The 20,928-nt window shown below is 46.5% G+C and overlaps 1 protein-coding gene across 1 annotated transcript in view; it reads right to left on the reverse strand.

The window, feature by feature from the left end:
• Positions 1-270: 270 nt before the first annotated feature.
• Positions 271-20,928, reverse strand: part of LOC115459324 (leucine zipper putative tumor suppressor 2 homolog) — a 33,437-nt gene continuing 12,779 nt past the window's right edge. Inside the window, exons 2-4 of the mRNA XM_030189167.1 lie at positions 7,357-7,950; positions 2,976-3,245; positions 271-1,909 (exon numbers count right to left, since the gene is read on the reverse strand). Coding sequence (XP_030045027.1) covers positions 1,205-1,909; positions 2,976-3,245; positions 7,357-7,950 — 1,569 coding nt within the window. The 3' untranslated portion in view covers positions 271-1,204. The remainder of the gene's footprint in view (positions 1,910-2,975; positions 3,246-7,356; positions 7,951-20,928) is intronic.

Raw genomic sequence — 20,928 nt, forward strand, 5'->3', positions numbered from 1 at the left:
ATTGGGAAGGGGGGGGGGGGGGGGGGGGCATGGCTGGAAGCTCGTCTAGGGCATTAGATACCCTATGTCTAGCCCTGCTGGAGTCTCTCCATAAAACAGTGCTGCTCAAGCTTTTATCACCCATGGCCCCATTTTAACATTCCTGCGAACCCAGCCCTACCTTCTTCTTCCACACCTCATACCAGTGTTTCCTAGGTCGCTCCTGGAGTATCCCCTTGCTAGTCAGGGTTTCAGGATATCCACAATGAATATGCACGAAAGAGATTTGCATACAATGGAGGCAGCATATGCAAATCAATCAATCTCATGCATATTCATTGTGGATATCCTGAAAACCTGACCGGCAAGGGGTATGCTGCATAGGTCAACAATGCTGCTGTAGGCCTCACCTCCCACTGAGTCCATGCAGGCTAAATTATACTAGGCCTGTCAGCCTGCATAGTCCGATGACACCGCTACCCTGGGTTTTAAAAAAAGTTTCTTTTTCAATTTTTGCTGCTGTTGTGACTCCACAGTTTGGCTACCCTAGTGAGGGATCCTAAGAGGAAAAGGTGCAGGAAAAAAAAAAAAACAGAGGGTGGGCAGAAGAGGAAAAATAATAAAATAATCAGTGCATCATTAAATGCAGGCTACTCAATACATTTTCTTCTGGCTCAAGTTTCCATCGCTACAAATGCTTAGAAGAAAAAACACTCCCCGAGTCCGGGGCAGTGGAATATGCCCTATAAAGCAAAACACAAAAAATGCTCGTCATCCAGACATTTTACAGATCTGCTGTGTCAAACATCATATTTCAACATGTTCCAAACAGACAACACACCGCTCAAAGAGCTGATGGGAACAGAAGGCTGAAATCGCCTTCCAATACAACAAATTTCTAGCCTTTCTTTCGGGGAGGGGGGGGGGGGGGGGGGAGGAAAGTCTGGCTTCACTTTCTCTCCCACTACAATAGCCTGCCCCAAGACAAGCGTTAGTCCGTCACAGGCTCTCAATAACTCCCAAAGAGCTAGGTAACTAAAACCAGAAGCACACAACACATCGAGTGTCCAGTACCTCCCCTCTGTGTACTATAATTATAATTGTACATATGTTTGTTTGTGTGTGTGTGTGTGCTTTCATTTTTTTTTTTTTGGCAGCTCCATGATTACAACGGCAAGTCCAAAAATAAAGGCGGAGGTAGTGCTGGGCGCTGCTGCTGCAGCCTTCAGATCTCTGTAGCCGTGATCTCCTCAAACTGTACTTCTGCCCCATGCAAGTCCAGTTCATCCAGTTCCCTGGCCTCCAGCTCCAGCGTCAGTTGCCTTACGTCCCTTTCTAGTTCCCGGTTGCGCCGGTACATTTGAATGTAATTGTGCTGTAGCTGCTTTTGGTACCGGATGACTTTTTCCTTCTCCTCGTGCCACGTCCGGCGCTCGTCCTCGAAGTTCTCCAGCTGCTCCTCGCTCCGCCGCCGCTCATACAGCAGCTCGCCCCGCAGCCGCTCCACCTGCTGCCTCAAGCCCTGCAGCGTATCCGCGCTCTGGCGCTGCACCTTGGCCTCGTCACTTTCGTAAAGCAAAAAGGGGTCATCCTGCTCGTGATAATGGCCCAGTCCATGCCGGGAGCTGGCCACCGCCACCTCTCTGAGGCTGGCCACTTCCTGGTTGAGTTTGCCGGCTTTCTCTCTCAGTAGCTCAGCCTCATTCTTCTTGCGCTGAAGCTCATTCTCGCAGACCTCCAGCTCAAGAGTCTTTGTGTGGGCAGTGTCTTGCAGCTCCTGTAGCTGCTCCTCACTGGCCTGGAGCTCTGAGCGAGCCTCCCGGAGCTGGGCCCGAAGCAGCAGCATCTCATTCCCTTTCTGCGCCAGCTCGGCCTGAGCGTCTTTCAGCTGCTGTTTCAAAAGAGAGATCTCCCCAGACTTCTGGCAGACCTGAGGACAAAAGTGACAAAAATAAATTTAAAAACCACCAAAACAAAATATAAAACCAAAGATAATTGAAGACATGGAACCTGACATGGAAGGAAATGCAAGCACGCAAAATGTAATAAAAAGAAAAAAAAAAAAGGAGAGATATGTTAAATAAAAGGTCAAATGATGGAAGTAATGAATGCAAATACTTTATCACAGTGAGCTGACTGACTATCTTTGTAACAAACAAACAAAACAAAACAACTTTGCCAGCTTACCTGGGAAACAACCTGCTTTACTTTTTATTTTTCCAACCCAATGAAGTTCAAAGAATTATACATAAGGGGTTGAGGAGGGCAAAATAACTCTGAAAATTTAACAGAACAAACTCAATTTTGGCAGGTGGGGAAAAACCAGTAAAACACACATCAATTTTGAAAATGGGCCCAATCGGACTGGGGGGTGGGGGTTCCAGAGAAACAAGCCCTTAAAAAAAATGGCCCAATGCATTTCAATAACAAAACAGGCCTGCTTCTGTATAATAGAAATTAAGATACAGTGAAACACAGCAGACAGAGAATTGCTCCTTTCAAACTGCTTTACTACCATTCTGTCCCTTAGAACTACCCTCTGTGCCAGAACCGGTGGTGGGAAGCGGGGCTGGTGGTTGGGAAGCGGGGATAGTGCTGGGCAGACTTTTACGGTCTGTGCCTTGAAAAGGACAGGTACAAATCAAACAAAAAGTAGCACATATGAGTTTATCTTGTTGGGCAGACTGGATGGACCGTGCAGGTCTTTTTCTGCCGTCATCTACTATGTTACCCTCTACAACCACCATATCACCCACATGTACCCCCATCCTACCCCCAACTGTACCTTCTTCTCTCTTCTTTAAGTCAAAGACACACGGAAACAGCAGAGCTGCCCACACACGTGTGAATGGAGGGGATGAGAAAGAATTCAGTGAGCCGTCCTCTGCATGCTTCCCCCACCCCCCCCCCCACCCCATTTTTTTAAAAACAAAAACAAAGAAACAAACTCCCAACCTTACTCCTTCACGCATATCAACATAACTATTGCTACAAACCTCCCATTTGGTCTCCTCTAGCCGAGGTCCCAGCTCAGTCTGTTCTCTCTCAAATGAAGCGCATCTTTTCTCCAACAGCTCTCGCTCCTGTAGCAGCTGGGAAAAGTCCTCCTGCAGTTTCTTCTTCTCCTGCTGCAGCTGGAAGATCTGCAGCTGCAGCACCTGCTGCAGCCGCTGAGCCTTTTGTGAGGCCTGTTTCATCTTCAAGGCATAGCTCTGTTGCAGTTCCTCCATCTCCTGCTCACATCGCTTCTGCTTCTCCTCATAAACCTGGCACAAAGACAAGAGAGGACATGGACTGAACAGGCACATTCAGGCTACCGGCCAGACCTAGATTTCCATGGCAGGCAGACCTCTGCACAGAAGACAGCCATTTCACAACATCATTCACTTATTACCTTACATTAAAAAGATCTTATAACCCGAAGTTACCATCCGGGTTCAAAGCGGCTAGCAATAAGAGCAGCTAGTCAGTAACTAGGGTGGGAGAGGTAAGCCTTGAGGGACACCACAATGAGACCCCCAAGGCTTAGATAATTCTCCTCTCATTTTGACCATATAAAATCTAGTCTCTAAAAAAACAACAACCCTGAAACCAACTGAGAACCCTGTCTTCAATTCCAAATTCATGCAGGATATAAAGCAATGATTGGTGGTCGGCCAAGTCAAAAGGCACTAATAAGGTCAAATTGTATTATTAAAGAAGAACAACCCTGACTCAACATCCGATTGCCAAGAGTAATTAGCAAGCCCACCACTGTTTCTGTACTGAACCCTATTCGGAACCCAGACTGGGAGATATGAAGTAGCTGAAATGTATCTAAGTAAGAGTCGAAGTGACTGGTAACCCGTTCTTCCATATTATCATCAGAAGGGGAATCGAGGCAACTGGACGATAATTGATGACATCAGAAACATTCCCTCTTCCATGCAGGGGCGGACTGACCATTAGGACTGCAGGGCAGTGTCTGAGGGCTTACAGCAGTAGGGGGGCCCACTCTCCCCTAGCTTCCATTAGTTTCATTACTTTTGATAGGTGCTTAGGGGGCCAGGACCTCCTTACTGCCCAGGGGCCCAGATCACTGTCAGTCCACTCCTCTTTCCATGTATTGAAGATGGTTGTACTATGTGGCGTATGCCTCCCCTGTTACTACTACTACTTATCATTTCTATAGTGCTACTAGACGAACGCAGTGCTGTACACTTGAATATGAAGAGACAGTCCCTGCTCGAGCTTACAATCTAATTAGGACAGACAAACAGGACAAACAAGAGATAAGGGAATATTAAAGTGAGGATGATAAAATAAGGGTTCTGAACAAGTGAATAAGGGTTAGGAGTTAAAAGCAGCATCAAAAAGGTGGGCTTGCAAGGGCAGGCTTCTGTTTCTGTGAGTCAGACATCCTGCACGTACGTGCAGGACGTCAGACTCACAGAAACAGAAGCCTGCCCTTGCAGATCAGCAACGCGGCCATGCCGGAGAAGAGGGCAAATAAGGGGAAAGGACAAAGAGTAGTAAGATTCCGGAATCCCAAAGAGTTGCAAGATTCCATGCGGAATCCCAAAGAGTTGCAAGATTCCGGAATCGCGATGACTACTACTACTACTTATCATTTCTATAGCGCTACTAGACATACGCAGCGCTGTACACTTGAATATGAAGAGACAGTCCCTGCTCGAGCTTACAATCTAATTAGGACAGACAAACAGGACAAACAAGAGATAAGGGAATATTAAAGTGAGGATGATAAAATAAGGGTTCTGAACAAGTGAATAAGGGTTAGGAGTTAAAAGCAGCATCAAAAAGGTGAGCTTGCAAGGGCAGGCTTCTGTTTCTGTGAGTCAGACATCCTGCACGTACGTGCAGGACGTCAGACTCACAGAAACAGAAGCCTGCCCTTGCAGATCAGCAACGCGGCCATGCCGGAGAAGAGGGCAAATAAGGGGAAAGGACAAAGAGTAGTAAGATTCCGGAATCCCAAAGAGTTGCAAGATTCCATGCGGAATCCCAAAGAGTTGCAAGATTCCGGAATCGCGATGACTACTACTACTACTTATCATTTCTATAGCGCTACTAGACATACGCAGCGCTGTACACTTGAATATGAAGAGACAGTCCCTGCTCGACAGAGCTTACAATCTAATTAGGACAGACAAACAGGACAAACAAGAGATAAGGGAATATTAAAGTGAGGATGATATAATAAGGGTTCTGAACAAGTGAATAAGGGTTAGGAGTTAAAAGCAGCATCAAAAAGGTGGGCTTTTAGCCTAGATTGGAAGATGGCCAGAGATGGAGCACGACGTACCGGCTCAGGAAGTCTATTCCAGGCATATGGTGCAGCAAGATAAAAGGAACAGAGTCTGGAGTTAGAGGTGAGGGAGAAGGGTGCAGCTAAGAGAGATGTACCCAGTGAATGGAGTTCCTGGGGACGAGTGAAGGGAGAGATAGGAGTGGAGAGGTACTGAGGAGCTGCAGAGCGAATGCAGTTGTAAGTCAACAAGAGGAGTTTGAACTGTATGCGGAAATGGATAGGGAGCCAGTGAAGTGACTTGAGGAGAGGGCTAATATGAGCATAGCGACACTAGTGGAATATAAGTCGTGCAGCAGAATTCTTGCTTTGGACATCTATTTGGTTTTATTATAAACCACTAAGAAGGTAATTCCAATTGGCCATATATTAAAAGATGAATAAACCTGGAAACTTAGAAACGAGGGTGTGGTTACAGTTTTTTATTTTTTTTATTGTGGCCACATTTTCTGGCTCAGTCTTCACAGATTTCTGCTCCTTTTACACACGTAAAGATAACCTTACTAACTGCCATTATCTGCACAACTGGATTTTGGGTGAAGCAGGAGTCACTGGAGTAGTGTATTAAATTGGTTTAGGAGTTTCTTAAAATAAATGTGATTTCAAAGTCTGTTAGGAAAAACAATTATTGACCCCTTGACATATGGGCTAATGAGTTCTACAGGGATCCCATTATTCCTAATTTTATTAATTTTTACCTAAGTTCTCTGGGGTCATTCTGCATTCTTTGCGTGTTTTGCATGATTCATACACTGATGACATTTGCTTAATTAGCTTTCTCCATAAGCAGTGGACCACTGACAGGAAATTGTCTGCTCCTGACTTGAGAAAACCACCAAAGAAGAGCCCTTGTGGAAACAGGAAAGGAGGGCGGGACCAGAGTCAGAGCTGAGAGCGAAGGGAAGGCAGCAGACTCGCGAGGCGAGGGGGGGAGGGGAGGGTAGCAGAGTGGGGGTTGGCAATTTTGGAGGGGGGGCGACGTGCACGTAGGGACGTCTCTGCTCGCGCCCGCTGTTCTTCAACGCGCATCTCTCGCTGGGATCGTAACCCCCTGCTGACGTCAGGCAAGCAGGGTTCTACTGCTGGCCAGAGACGTCAGCAGGTGGTTACGATCCCAGTGAGACACTTTACAACATTCACGTAGCAAATTATTATATAAGATATATATATATAGTGACTGAATTACATAGCTCAAAGCTTTAAGATCATTACATGCAGTTAAGGCTTTGTAAAGAACAAGCAGTAAGGCATCAGGCCAGAAGATATTGAAGCACAGAAGTGATGTAGAACATTAAATGACACTCCTGATTTAAGAAAATTCAGCCCGGGTGGGTCAACTGAAATCTTCAACCATCATTACCTCAGGTTTTTCCTCTCGTCACAACTAGATGCAAAAGATCCCACTGCTTCCCATGCTGGGATTAAGGGGAAGCCATGTGCACATCCCTCAATCGACAGCTTCTTTATAAAGTTTTTTTTTGGGGGGGGCATGCCACATTTTTTCATTTTATTTCATTTGTTCTTTAAAACAAAAACGAAAGGGAAGAGACACAGAAAAAAAAAAGTCAGGTTCCTCCCATCAGCACTCTCTCCTCCCACTTAATCAGATGTCCCATTTCCAGTATAATGTGGCTCACGGGTCTTCTGTGGGCAGGAGTGATCCCCCAACACAATCTTTAGTGCTAGCAAGTGGGGGGGGGGGGGGGGGGGGAGGGAGAGAGAGAGAGAGAGAGAGAGAGGAGGGTGAAGCAGGAGCAACAGGGGATCGTTCCTGCCCAAAGAAAAAAGCATGGGCTGTAATGTAGCCGAGATGGGAGTAGGTCCTGGGGTGAGCAGAGATTTTTTTTCTGTTTTCATCTTCTTTCTTTTTCTCATGACAGGATACCCACTCGGCTCCATACCCAGTAGGATACGCTGAGAGAGGCCTGGTTTTATCTTACTGCACGCATGGACGTTCAAGCGTGGCTTCTCTTAGGAAATTCAGAATTACACCCATGTACAGTTTATTCTGGGCATAGCGCTGTATATGACATCCTGCTTATATATAAAGCTCTTCTTTATTCTCCTACCTGGCATATTGCTGCTTCGTTTTCGTCCAGGTTTTCCCTTAGCTGTTGCAGCTCTGCCTCCCTCTCCCGAAGCTTCTCTTCCAGCTCCCTGATGAGAATTTCATCACTGTTGACAGGGGAACGGTCGCAGGAGCCACTGTCCGATGAAGGGTTCCCCCTGCCATTTAAAGAGCCCGTGCTCTTGCTGGAGGAAGAACGCCCACTGTCAGAATTCGAAGGGCCTGCTAGCACTCTGGAGCTTCCTTCGGGGTACCCATTCACACCACTGTGACTGTCCAAATTAATGTGACCCATGGAGACACTGACCGGCTCCAGCTGGTGGCTGCAGCTGGTGCTATAGGTGGGTAGACTGGACAGAGAGTTTCGTCCAGAGTCCGACATTGTGCCCGAGTGAGTGCTGTTCCTGCAGCTGAAGGAGTTATGTTTCTCTGTGTTCCCCACAGAATTCCCACTGAAGAGAAGGTTCAGGCTTCCGTGGCTCTCTGTCATGTTTGCCACCGCAGGTCGTGTCACCAGGTACTGGAGAGAGGTATTTCTGTTCTTGGGTACCACTGGTTTAAACGCCGTAGGTCTGATCAAAGTCTTCTCGATATTCTGAAATACAAAAAAAGGAAAACCATACTTATAAATTCTAGCTAACATGAAACTAACACCAGCAATGTTTACTTTTCCAGAGGCCTCTCAGTGAAAACACATCACCACGCCTGAACAAGTGCCCCCTGCAGGAAGAAAGAGGAAAAGCAAATGTAAATAGTATGGCACACTTTTTCACAAGAGGTCTGATAAAGTGATTCCTCCTAACTCCTTCAGTTCACACCCACATTTACTGGTTTGATACCCAAATTGCTTCTGTCTACATATTGCTTGTTAAAGTGCCACATACACCTGTAAATAAAATTAATGCATTTAAAATATAGCACACGTTGCAGCCACATCATTATACAAAATATACACATCAAGAATTTCCAGCTATCTAGCTATTAATAGCGGAGAAGGGAAACAAACCCTCATTGCCCACAAACATTATCTACACTTCAAAATTAAAGGTGAATTTAAGTTTGACCTGGACTCACTTGAAGCATTCAAATTGGACCAAAATAATACAGTAATCCGTAATCCATCAACACATGAAACACCAGTAAAGAAACATACACGTAATAATAAAATTCTAACTCTGATGAGTAAAAGGATTGAGCAACAGCAGTCCAAGCAGCAAGCTCAACATCAAATTAATCTCTCGAGTTCTTCCCTTAGGGATTTAATTGTTCAAAACACAATGTTTTTAATTTAAAACAGAGCAAGCGAAATGCCCATTTATACTAACAAACACCTTATATCTTTTAAACAGTCCACCTACCTGTGGGAGATAAAAGCATAGCTCTACTTTTACTTGCATTGACAGGAATTGTCCATAGCTAGGCAGTATACACCCAACACACACACAGCTAATCACTGGCTGGAGGAACCGGCTCGTATCGACTTGTTTAATAATCTACAAATTTGGGGGTATCATTTGCTCAAACAGCCAAACTTCGCTAACTGGTACTTGGACTTCTGAGATAATCATACAAGTGCTTCCCAGTCAGAAATCAGAAAAGCTGACCTAAAACAAAAATGAATTATTTTCAATGTTTTGTTTCCATCTGAAAATTCACCACACAACAGCATACTGCTGCCAACCTGGAGCCTGCCATGAGTGGGAAAGTGCGGGGTACAAATGTAACAAACAAAAAAAAAAAATACTTTGATCTGTAATGCAGGGGAGAGAAATGTTTTCCCTTTCAGATAAAAGCCCTGTAAAACATTAAAAAGGCAGAAAGTTCTGGAATCCTTTGGAATGACAGACTGAGTTTCTTCCCCCATAATACTTCTCTCCCCATCCCTTTCCTTGTAAAGGAAAATCTGAGAACCTCCTCCAGACGGGCTCTGTTCTGTGATATCACCAGCAAGGCATCTTATCAGCTTAAAGGATTCTGGTTGGATTTCAGCAGCACTTTGACCTTCAAGGGCTTAACGCAAAACCACGGTGAACCAACCTTAGTGAAAACACAGACAGGTATGTGACTTCAGACCACTACAAAGGCAGGATACGGTTTATCCTGTTAGGGAAGGCAGATGCATAGAACTGCCCGGGCAAAGTTTTACATGGGAGCTTTTTAAAAGCAGACTAACTTCCCACGGCTTGTACCATACACTGTTTTACTGCCTGTGCACAGCGGTATATCAAATAAATAAAATACAGTATACAAGCTCAGTTCCTACCTTTCCAGCAGTGAGGCAAGAAAGTCAAACATATATAAATAATTCTCACCTCAAATTCTGAAGCTGTGTGACAGGGAAACACTGAAGCCCTGTACTGTTGTAGCCTGTCAGCACCACTCACTCTCACTCATACACCCACCCACAGCCACTCCCCATCCAGACATAATTCGCAACCCCAATGTTCTAATGAAGCCCCAAGCTCCACCCACCTCCCTGAAGGGTTCGTAACTTCGTGGTGGTGAAGCCACCCCACTGACCATGTCTCTCTGCCACGCCCTCGCGTCAAACGTGATGACGTCGAGGGCGGAACAATTATAGTCAACTCATCGCTGAACGCAACGAACCCAATGGAAAGGGACAAGAGCGTGTTTCCCTACTCCTCCCCCTGCCTCACAATCACCTTCCAGTGCGCCGACAAAACAAAAATGGCGCCCACAATGAACGTACGAAAATAACGACGCCCATCAGAAACACCCTCTCTCTCTCTGCACCCTCCCCGTTGCTACTGGACCCGCTGCTCTCTCCCTCCCCCTCCCGAGTCGCCGCTGCACCCCCTCCCCCCCCGCCCACAGTCCACCTCAAACACCCTCCTCCACACCTCACAGGTTTGCTTTCTTTCCAGTGTATGGCAATGACGGCTGCACAGGCCAAGGGAAACAGAGATTAACCAAATTGCCTTCCTTGCTTACGCCCCCCGCCCTGAGCCCTCCCTCACCCACCCTCCTCCCCAATGCTCATCGCCGCAGCCGCTCGCTGTCCCGCCAATACCTCAACGACAACGTGGATGCAGCACCTCAGAGGTTTGCTTTCTTTTCAGTGTATGGCGAAAACGGCTGCACGGGGCAGGGGAAACGGAGATTAACGAAATTGCCTTCCTTGCTTACATTGCACTACATAGCCTTACATCCACTCCTGTCTACAAACAGAGGGGAGGGAGGACCGCATGCAACTCGGAGGGGACACAGGGAGAGAACGGGGGAGGGGGGGAACCTTGCTAGCGCCCGTTTCATTTCATACAGAAACGGGCCTTTTTTACTAGTAAGTAAATAGGAAATAGTCTCTTTTTAAATCTAACTGGCTAAACACCCGCCTGACAATGGTATGATTGGCAGGAGTATTTGAGAAAATCTCAAAGTGAGTACTGTGGGGGCACAACTTATGTTTCGAAGAAATATAACACAGATTTACACATTCGAACAGAGATTGTTAACGAATGCTTCCTGAACTTTATTTAAATCACTATTCATATTCTGGGCACCTCCCTTAACTAGTCTAAAACCTCCCAAACACCCACACAACCGCTTATTCACTTTCTGGTTTTACTATCAATTCCTTTCACTCTCCCCAGTCAAACACGCCGTGAGCAGCTGCTAAATCTAGTCCCACTGAGTCACCACTGTTTAGTGCCATGATATTTCATAAACATAAAGGAATCCTGTGCAGAAGGAAGGGATCCTCAGGAGCTTAGCCTAGAATGGGTAGCAGAGCTGGTGGTTGGGAGGCGGGGCTAGTGCTGGGCAGACTTATACGGTCTGTGCCGGGGCTGGTGGTTGGGCGGCGGGGATAGTGCTGGGCAGACTTATACGGTCTGTGCCAGAGCCGGTGGTGGGAGGCGGGGATAGTGCTGGGCAGACTTATACGGTCTGTGCCAGAGCTGGTGGTGGGAGGCGGGACTGGTAGTTGGGAGGCGGGGATAGTGCCGGGCAGACTTATAGGGTCTGTGCCAGAGCTGGTGGTTGGGAGGCGGGGATAGGGCTGGCCAGACTTATACAGTCTGTGCACTGAAGAGGACAGTACAAATAAAAAAGTAGCACATATGAATTTATCTTCTTGGGCAGACTGGATGGACCGTGCAGGTCTTTTTCTGCCGTCATCTACTATGTTTAACATGAAGACTATACAGTAGGACATTAACCCGCGCTATTTGCCTCTTAATACATATTAAAGGACTCTAATGCTGGGTGCAGTGCCCTAACAGTGTTAACTAAGTCACCCTGCGTTACATAGAAATGAGATGTAAACATGCAAATGCAAGTAAAGCAGTTCATTATTATATAAATACCATATAGTTGCTTGCAGAGTGCCCTGGGTTCACACAGCAAGCCATAGTATACCTGGTAAAATAATCTCAGTTTATAGCTGGGATTATTTTACCACCTGGGAGCCACCAGGCCATCAAGCTGGGGTCTCTTAAAGGGGCTGGCAATGAGTTGGTTGCAGAGAGCCCCTCCAAGCTCATTTCCAATAGTGTCCCCAACCAAACCCCCCATTCCAACCTGAAGACTCCCAAGAAGTGAAGCCCAGAAGCCCCATCCTAAAGTCTAGAAGGCACTCCTCCTCCTGAAAATTCCTCCTCAGGCGTACCTTTAATGCTCCCTGGTGTCTAGCGGGCAGGAAGGAGCAATCCCCTATTGCTCTTGTCCTCACTAGTCCTGGAATCCAAAATGGTGCCATCGACCCCTAGAGGCAATCTTGTGGTATTACTGTTAGGGGATTATAGTTCCATATAAGACAATATTAAAGGTACACTGTATAGGGGAGCACTATTGGGGGGGGGGGAGGGGGAGGCCAAGATTACCTTTAAGGAACGCCTGGAAGCATCAGGCCATGGCTTGGCAGTCTAATGCTCCCAGGCCGACAGAATAATGCTCTTTGTGAGCCACCTTGCAATCAGCATTATTCATTTTCCATGGGAGTTATTAACTTACGGTACTGAGATACTGCAAGTTGGTGACACCCATGGCAAATTGAGGTGCAGTAAAAGCCTGCCCCCCCCCCCCCACCGCCTCAGTGAGAACAACCACCATCCTCTACTCAACTGAGCTTAAGTTTCAATTCTCACCATGGATTTTCCAACACTATGAGCAGCTACCATGGACCATAACTGTACTCAAGATAGTTGACCCCAATGGAAATGGTGGACACAGATACAACCTTCAGGATGGCAGAACCAATTCAACTCCATCACTGCCACTGCACTCTCAGTCTCCCCTCCCTCCGCCAGATAAAAGCAACCCCAATGGCAACAGCAGACAGTATCTAGACTGCCACTCCCACCACACATTGACGAGCCCAACTCAACGCTAGCCCATCAGTCGTGGTCCCCAGTCTGTTGTCAGATGCCTTCTGTAGCAATCACTGCCTAGCAGTGGGGCTTCCTTCTGCCAGACAGCCTGGCCTTGGAAACATCACCACCCAATTGAGGGACTCCAAAATAATGTCCCTAAGCATGGCAAAAGGGCCTGCACAAAGAAAGTGCCCATTTGGCTGATGCCAGAAGGATAAGTCAAATATTATCCCACTGCAACCATAGCCTAAAAAAGCACTGCTCTAGTGCTCATACCCTAAGCACATATGTGTATATACTGAATAGCCAGTTATTCTCATATTCTATGAAGAAAAGAAAGTACCTCTTTTCCTTTATCGAATATGCATCTGTTGGGTGTACTATTATAACTACAACCATCTATAACAACAGTCACCAAGGAACCCAGGAGCTGAAGAAACCTCTAATCTTTGGAGCTCCTTATAATAGCCAAAGTCAGAATTCTCTGCCTCCATCTGTTTGTTTAGGAGCACAACCACTGATCTTACTAGACCAGTCCAGACAAGGAAGTAAGATATGAACCTTGGCTTCTCCGAGTCTCAGCCGTTAGCTTTAACCACTAGGCCACTTCTGCTTCATCATATACTTTTAACGGTGGTTATAACTGAAACAGGAAACTTTGTTGTGTAGTGACATTCTGACCCCTGAATCAGGCATTTGCCGTAACATGGGCAGTGTTGGGTCCAATAAAATTTGCTTCCTCCCAGGGGCGTAGCTACTATGGGGCCACGGGGGCCTGGGTCCCCGTAGATTTGGCCCTGGACCCCCCTGCCGACGACCCCCTCAACCCCACCTCCCGACGCCAACCCGCCGTCGCTGACTGCTACCTTTGTTGGCGGGGGACCCCAACCCCCGCCAGCTGGTCTTCTTCCTTCGTTTTGTTTCTGCCGTCAGACTCACAGAAACAGAACGAAGTCCTGCAGATCGCAAGGCTGGCGGGGGTTGGGGTCCTCCGCCAGCAAAGGTAGGCAACGGTGACGGCGGGTGGGGGGGCGAGAGGGTCGTCGGCAAGGGGGGGGGGTCAAAGTTGTTGTGGTGGTGCTGGGGGGGGGCTAAAATGTGCCCCCTCACCTCGGGCTCTGGACCCCCCTCCCGCCGAAGTCTGGCTACGCCCCTGCTTCCTCCAATCCTTGGCGCTCTCATTGCGAGTATACCTGGGTATATACAGTGTATGTGTTTAAGTGCAAGAACTTATACCAGCCACAGAGTTGGCATAAGCGTGTGCACCTAAGAGCCAATAATATCTGTGTAACTTAATGTATGTGCGACGTGCCTACGCGCCACCCAGTCTGCCCATGTGCACACTGTTAAATATGTGTAAAAAATGTGCTATCGCGGATATGCATGTTTAGATAGAATGGAACAGATGCATATCTGGCATGTACAAGGGAATGTTAATATTCTGAACATTTACACCCATAACTGGTATGTACATGTTAGTTCCTACTTTATAGAACTATTCCTCTAATGACGGACCATGTAGTTCGTTAAGGGGCTCATTTTCAAAAGAGAAAAACGTCCAAAAAGTAGCATAAATCTGCATTTGGATGTTTTTCCACACAAAAACGTCCAAAGTAGTATTTTCAAAACCAATTTTTAGGCATTCTTCTATGAAGTCCATCAGAAGTGCGTTCAAATCATAAGGGGGCGTGTTAAGGGTGGGATCTGGGCATTCCTAACACTTGGATCTGCCATAATGGAACAAAACAAAAATATCCAGGGCTATAATGTGGATGTTTTGGTCTAGACCTGGGGCGTAGCCAGACCTGACATTTTGGGGTGTCCCACAGTTAACATGGGGGGGGGGGGGGGGGGGGGGGGGGAGCTACGCATATAGGCGAGAGTAGTGCTTGGTATGCTCCTAAATAATACCTTACAGTGCACTTGATAACAGACTTCTAAGTAAAACGTCTGTCCTGCATCAACATAAATAACGTGTACACTTATGGAAACCTTGGAAGCACTGACATTTTTAAATGAAGTTGCATTATCCCATAACTTAAACTTTATCATTATAGTAGACTTGAGTCTGGTCAATCTCTCAACACACATCACAGTATCCTGGAAAAGAATTAACTGCAGTGACACAAATGCCTCAAATTTACTTTATAGAGAAATATAAAATACCCTATTAAGCTGTATTAATAAAATAAGTCTTCTTGTCCCTTGCTCCGGTTCTACTGCTTTCTCTCCTTTCTGAAGCTGACATGAACCAGTTCAAGTCCCTGGAGTTCCAGACAGTGTTTCTTCCACCCCCTTCTCCTTACCAAGGAACAGATAAATAAAGGATTGTCTGCCAAATTACTTTGTGAAGTAACTGTAAATCCTGCCAAGAAACTTCTCAGAACCTATGTAGCAAGCCTAACAGGAGTGGCCTAGTGGTTAGGGTGGTGGACTTTGGCCCTGGGGAACTGAGGAACTGAGTTCAATTCCCACTTCAGGCACAGGCAGCTCCTTGTGACTCTGGGCAAGTCACTTAACCCTCCATTGCCCCATGTAAGCTGCATTGAGCCTGCCATGAGTGGGAAAGCGCGGGATACAAATGTAACAAAAATAAAATAGATACTATTGGAGATTCTACATGGAATGTTGCTACTATTGGAGATTCTACATGGAATGTTGCTATTCCACTAGCAACATTCCATGTAGAAGGCTGCGCAGGCTTCTGTTTCTGTGAGTCTGACGTCCTGCATGTACGTGCAGGAAGTCAGACTCACAGAAGCAGAAGCCTGCGTGGCCACATTGGTGGAATAGCAACATTCCATGTAGAATCACAAATAGTAGCAACAGTGGAGGAGTGGCCTAGTGGTTAGGGTGGTGAACTTTGGTCCTGGGGAACTGAGTTGGATTCCCACTTCAGGCACAGGCAGCTCCTTGTGACTCTGGGCAAGTCACTTAACCCTCCATTGCCCCATGTAAGCTAAATTGAGCCTGCCATGAGTGAGAAAGCACAGGGTACAAATGTAACAAAAATAAAATAGGTACTATTGGAGAGTCTACATGGAATGTTGCTATTCCACTAGCAACATTCCATGTAGAAGGCTGCGCAGGCTTCTGTTTCTGTGAGTCTGACGTCCTGCACGTACGTGCAGGACGTCAGACTCACAGAAGCAGAAGCCTGCGCGGCCACATTGGTGGAATAGCAACATTCCATGTAGAATCACAAATAGTAGCAACAGTGGAGGAGTGGCCTAGTGGTTAGGGTGGTGGACTTTGGTCCTGGGGAACTGAGGAACTGAGTTGGATTCCCACTTCAGGCACAGGCAGCTCCTTGTGACTCTGGGCAAGTCACTTAACCCTCCATTGCCCCATGTAAGCCGCATTGAGCCTGCCATGAGTGGGAAAGCGCAGGGTACAAATGTAACAAAAATAAACAAAAAAAAATAACAGCACCAATTTTGAACACACAAATATCAATAACTGTACTTTTAAAAAGGCAGCAGTGAATATACAGAACCACAATATGCTTCCTACTGGAAAAGCCAGACAAATCAGACACCTATGGATCCACGCACAAATTACATGTCAGCAGAACCTCTCACCTTGGTCACTCACAGAACACAGACTAATCCTCACCAATTACAGAATAAAGGCACAAAATTAGAAAAGGTAACACTGAGCAATCACATTCTCTGTAAGCAGTACAGCACAGGTGAAATAAAAATGAAAAGGGATTATCTACTGCAGGGAGCAAAACACAAGATCAATTTCTACCCCAAAATTAAACCCACAAATAAATGATCTGGGTACCCAAGAAAAGTTGAAAACGTGTGGGACAACAGTGAGCTGTATTTTCAAAGCACTTAAACTTATAAAGTTACATAGAGGGGCATAATTGAAAGGGGCGCCCAAGTTTTCTTGAGGACGTCCTGGCGAAGGGGAGGGGAAACCCATACTATCGAAACAAGATGGCCGTCCATCTTTCGTTTCAATAATATGGTCGTGGACGCCCAAATCGCGAAATTTAGGTCAACCTAAGAGATGGTCGTCCTCGATTTTCGGCGATAATGGAAACTATGACCAAAGGGCTTGCATTTGGTCGTTTCTGAGATGGGCGTCCTCGGTTCCATTATTGCCAAAAACCGGGGACGACCATCTCTAAGGTCGACCTAAATGTTGGGATTTGGGAGTCCCCGACCGTATTATCAAAATGAAAGATGGACGCCCATCTTGTTTCGATAATACGGGTTTCCACGCCCCCTTACGGAGCCGACTTACGAGGACAGCCCCAGGAAAACTTGGGCACCCCTTCGATTATGCCCCTGCATATCACACATCCATCTCAAGCAGCACATTTTAGAGCAGGGGTTCTTAACCTTTTTTGGTTTCTGCTCCCCTTTAACTGATCAATGAAACCCTGACACCCTCTTCCTAAACTATGTGTCCACTAATTGGGCAAAACCGAAAGGAATTATTGTAAGGGCAACAAACCTTTTTTGTAAGGAAGGTAAATAAAAGTAAGAGGAAAAGAAGGCTGCTTTGGATCTCAAAAGTAGTAGCTGAAAAGTTAAGGAAAAAGAGGTTAACCTTCCTGAACTACAAGAGATCGCAGAGAGAGGAAGCAGGCAATAATAACTAGAAAAAGTAAGAGAAGCTAAGCTGATAAATTAGTCAGGAAACTAAAGATGCAAATGGCAGAAGAAACAGTCAATACACTAAAATGGGGGTGGGGTTTCAAGACTATTTTTTTTAGATATGTTAGTGATTGGTTTAAGTGCAAATGTGACATTGTGAGACTCCAGTAGGAAAAACGAGGTGACGATGCCCCTATGTAAGTCTCTGGTGAGACCTCATTTAGAATGTGTGCAATCCCAGAGACCGTGCCTTGAAAAAGATATAAAAGGAAGGGAGTTGGCCCAGAGGACAGTTACAATGGTCAGTGGTCTTCATCATACAGTGTATGGGGATGGACTTAAAGATCTCAATATATATACTTTGAAGAAAGGCAGGAGAGGGGAGATATGATAGACATTTAAATACCTCCCTGTCACAAATGCACAGGAGTTAAGTCTGAATTTAAAGGAAGCTCAGGAATGAGGGGGCATAGGATGAAGGTGAAAAGGGACAGACTCAGAAGTAACCTGAGGAAAAACTTCTTCACGGAAAGGGTGGTGAATTCGTGGAACAGCCTCCTGGTGAAGGTGGTGGAGACGAAAACTAAATCTGGATTCAAGACACTTGGGAGAAGTACATAGGATCTGTAAGGGAGTGAAAGAGTATACGTCACGGATGGGCAGACTGGATAGGCCATGTGGTCTTTGTCTTCATTTTTCTATGTATGTTGCTGTTAGCCGCTAACAGTGCTAATTGCTAACATGTCGCTAAAAATTAGACTAGCATACTCTGTCTAGAAAGTTTCAATAAATTGCCTCACATTTCAAGACCCTTCTCTACAACCTGCTTGACCTCTTCCTGCAAGGGGTACGGGCACCACTGGTTAAAAACCCTTGGTTTAGAGAAATATGGACTTCATTGCTTGGAGCCTGCAGACTGTGCCCTGGTAGCCAGATGTTCACAGACAGGGCTTAATGAACCCAAGGTTATGTTTACCTAACCCAATAAAAGAGTCTGAACATTTTAATATTTCTAACAGCAGCTGTGAGAAAAAAGGATGGAGATGAGATGTACAGCCTCGTACAAAAAGCAGCAGCAGGCCCACGCACTACAGACCCAGCAGACTCCTGTTCCAGCCGGATGCTACAGGTCAATATAAATTAACCTCTGTGGAGGCCTGTTGAAACTATTTTGGAATTAGAGATCCCATTCTGACTCACAGTTATTGATATAGTGCTTGCTCTCTTACAGGATCTAAAAGGTGGAATGAAAACCACTTTTTGCAACAGTGGACATTTTTGAGATAAGTAAATCCAGCAAAATGTATTGAATGGGGACATATTAATTGAGTCTGGAGAGTGGAAACAGATTGCTCTTAGGGCATGAGAAGTCCAGATGTGGTATTCTCGGGAGCCAGATTGCAGGTCCTGTGGGTCAGGATCTGACCCTCCTCTTTGCTCATTCTGGCTGGTTCTCAGACTGAACCCCAAGAGAAGGGATAGACAAGAATCGCTTGTGCATTGCCTCCCCCTCCTCCACACCTGAGCCTGCCCAGCTACCCGTGCCTACACTACTGACTACCTTAGCACAAAGCTTGAGAGCCTGCAGAAGAATATCAGCCCTTCTCTTTAGCTGGGAGGAGTAGCTGTTAACTTGCTTCCAAGGTTGCCAGATGGGAAAAATTTTCCCCGCCCAAAATCAGCCCTAAACCAGCCCGTCAAACCCCGCCTCCCATGTCACCAGCCCCGCCTCCCATGTCACCAGCCCCACCCCCTGACATCGTTAACCCCGCCCCTGACGTCGACCACGCCCCTCAAAAGCTTCTATTGGACCACATCGGACCAATAGAAGCCCCGGGAAAGCTTTTATTGGACCAAATTGGACCAATAGAAGCCCTGGAAAAGCTTCTATTGGACCAAATTGGACCAATAGAAGCCCCGGAAAAAAGCACACAGCAGCCACAGGAGAAGAGCCCAAACCCGCACCCCACAGCCGCCGAAAGTTTGCAGCAGCTGCTCAAAGAAAACCCGCCCAGTGTTGCGGGAAGACCGCAACCCTGGCAACAATGCTTGCTTCCCATGCTAAGAAAACTTGCCATTCCCACCCCTCTCCCTTCAAACTAATTATCTGCGAGAAACTACCAAAGCCCTGCCACCCGCTGGCTTTACTTTTTCCCCTTTTAGACAGTTGGATGTATAGATTTTTCATAAATTACTTCAACATTCAGGCCCCCTTCCCCCCATTAACCTTTCTTTTAGCTACTGCTCACCCACGTGCTCCGCTCTCAGGACAAATCCCTCCTTTCAGTACCCTCCTCCGCCACTGCCAACTCCAGGCTCCGCTCATTCTGCCTTGCCTCACCCTATGCCTGGAACAATCTTCCTCAACCCCTACGCCAAGCCCCCTCCCTACCCATCTTCAAATCTCTGCTTAAAACTCACCTCTTCAATGCTGCCTTTGGCACCTAACCTTTCGAGAAATATAGTATGCCCTATCAGATCGACTCTACACTTGTCTTTTAGATTGTACACTTGTCTTTAGATTGTACACCTGTCTTTTAGATTGTAAGCTCCTTGAGCAGGGACTGTCCTTCCATGTTAAATTGTACAGCGCTGCGTAGCCCTAGTAGCGCTTTAGAAATGTTAAGTAGTAGTTTCAAACAATTTTTATTGGTGAGACAAATACAGAAAAGCAGCATAACAGACCTTAAAACTACCACAGAGAGACCAATTTCTAATAGCAATGTTGCTACATATTTCAAAAAAGGACGCTTCACAGTTTTATTTTTTACTCGATAAACTCTTCTCTCTCCCTCCCTCCCCACCACCACCCATTCTTGTCAAGGTGCTGTGCTGAATGTAGCAGTGGAGGTTATTGGACCTCCACCTCCAACACTATCAGTTAGTGTATTGTCCTTTACATAAAACATTTCTGTTAAGTTTCCAGGAGCATGAAGCTAAAATAAGTTGATTGGCACAATTCATTAAACATTAAGAAACTGCACCCACGCTATAGGTTGATACACCCAATAAAGAATCCCCCCAAACCCATCAGATTCCAACCCCAATACAGACAGAAAGTTGGTTTCTTATAATCAATCGCCTAAAGTCAAGTAGCCACGGGTGGGTCTTGGCCCACCCAATTTGGGATCATGCCCACCCAGCGGTTTTGTATTCTTGCAAGCGCCGGCATAGAGAGAACAGTCTGGACTCCGGAGGCTCCTGTGGTCCTGCATCTCCTTCCCTCCCCTTCCTTCGCTCACTCACAAATATTTCCTATCAAAGGGTTACCGCCGGAAGAGAAGCGATTTGGACACGTTGCCCGTGGCTAACCTGGAAGCCTTCCCTCTGCTGCTGCGTACCGCTACCCCTAGTCGACACAACTTCTTTTTTTTTTCTGCCTGCGCGGAACACTTCAGAGGGGGGAGGCTTCCAGGTTCGCCACAGGCAGGCAGAGTGTGAGAATTGCTGCTGCTGCTGGCAGTAACCCTTTGACAGAAATCTTTGTGAAGGTAGATAGGGGGCACGGGAGTGATTCTCACTGGCAGAGAAATGCATGGGGGTGGAGGGGAGGGAAGGAAAGGGGTGCTGCAGAAAAATGCAGGGTGGAAGGGAGGGGTTAATTGTTGGAAATGGAGGGAGGGAAAAGAT

The sequence above is a fragment of the Microcaecilia unicolor genome, unplaced genomic scaffold (genome assembly GCF_901765095.1).
Source record: "Microcaecilia unicolor unplaced genomic scaffold, aMicUni1.1, whole genome shotgun sequence".
NCBI lineage: Eukaryota > Metazoa > Chordata > Amphibia > Gymnophiona > Siphonopidae > Microcaecilia > Microcaecilia unicolor.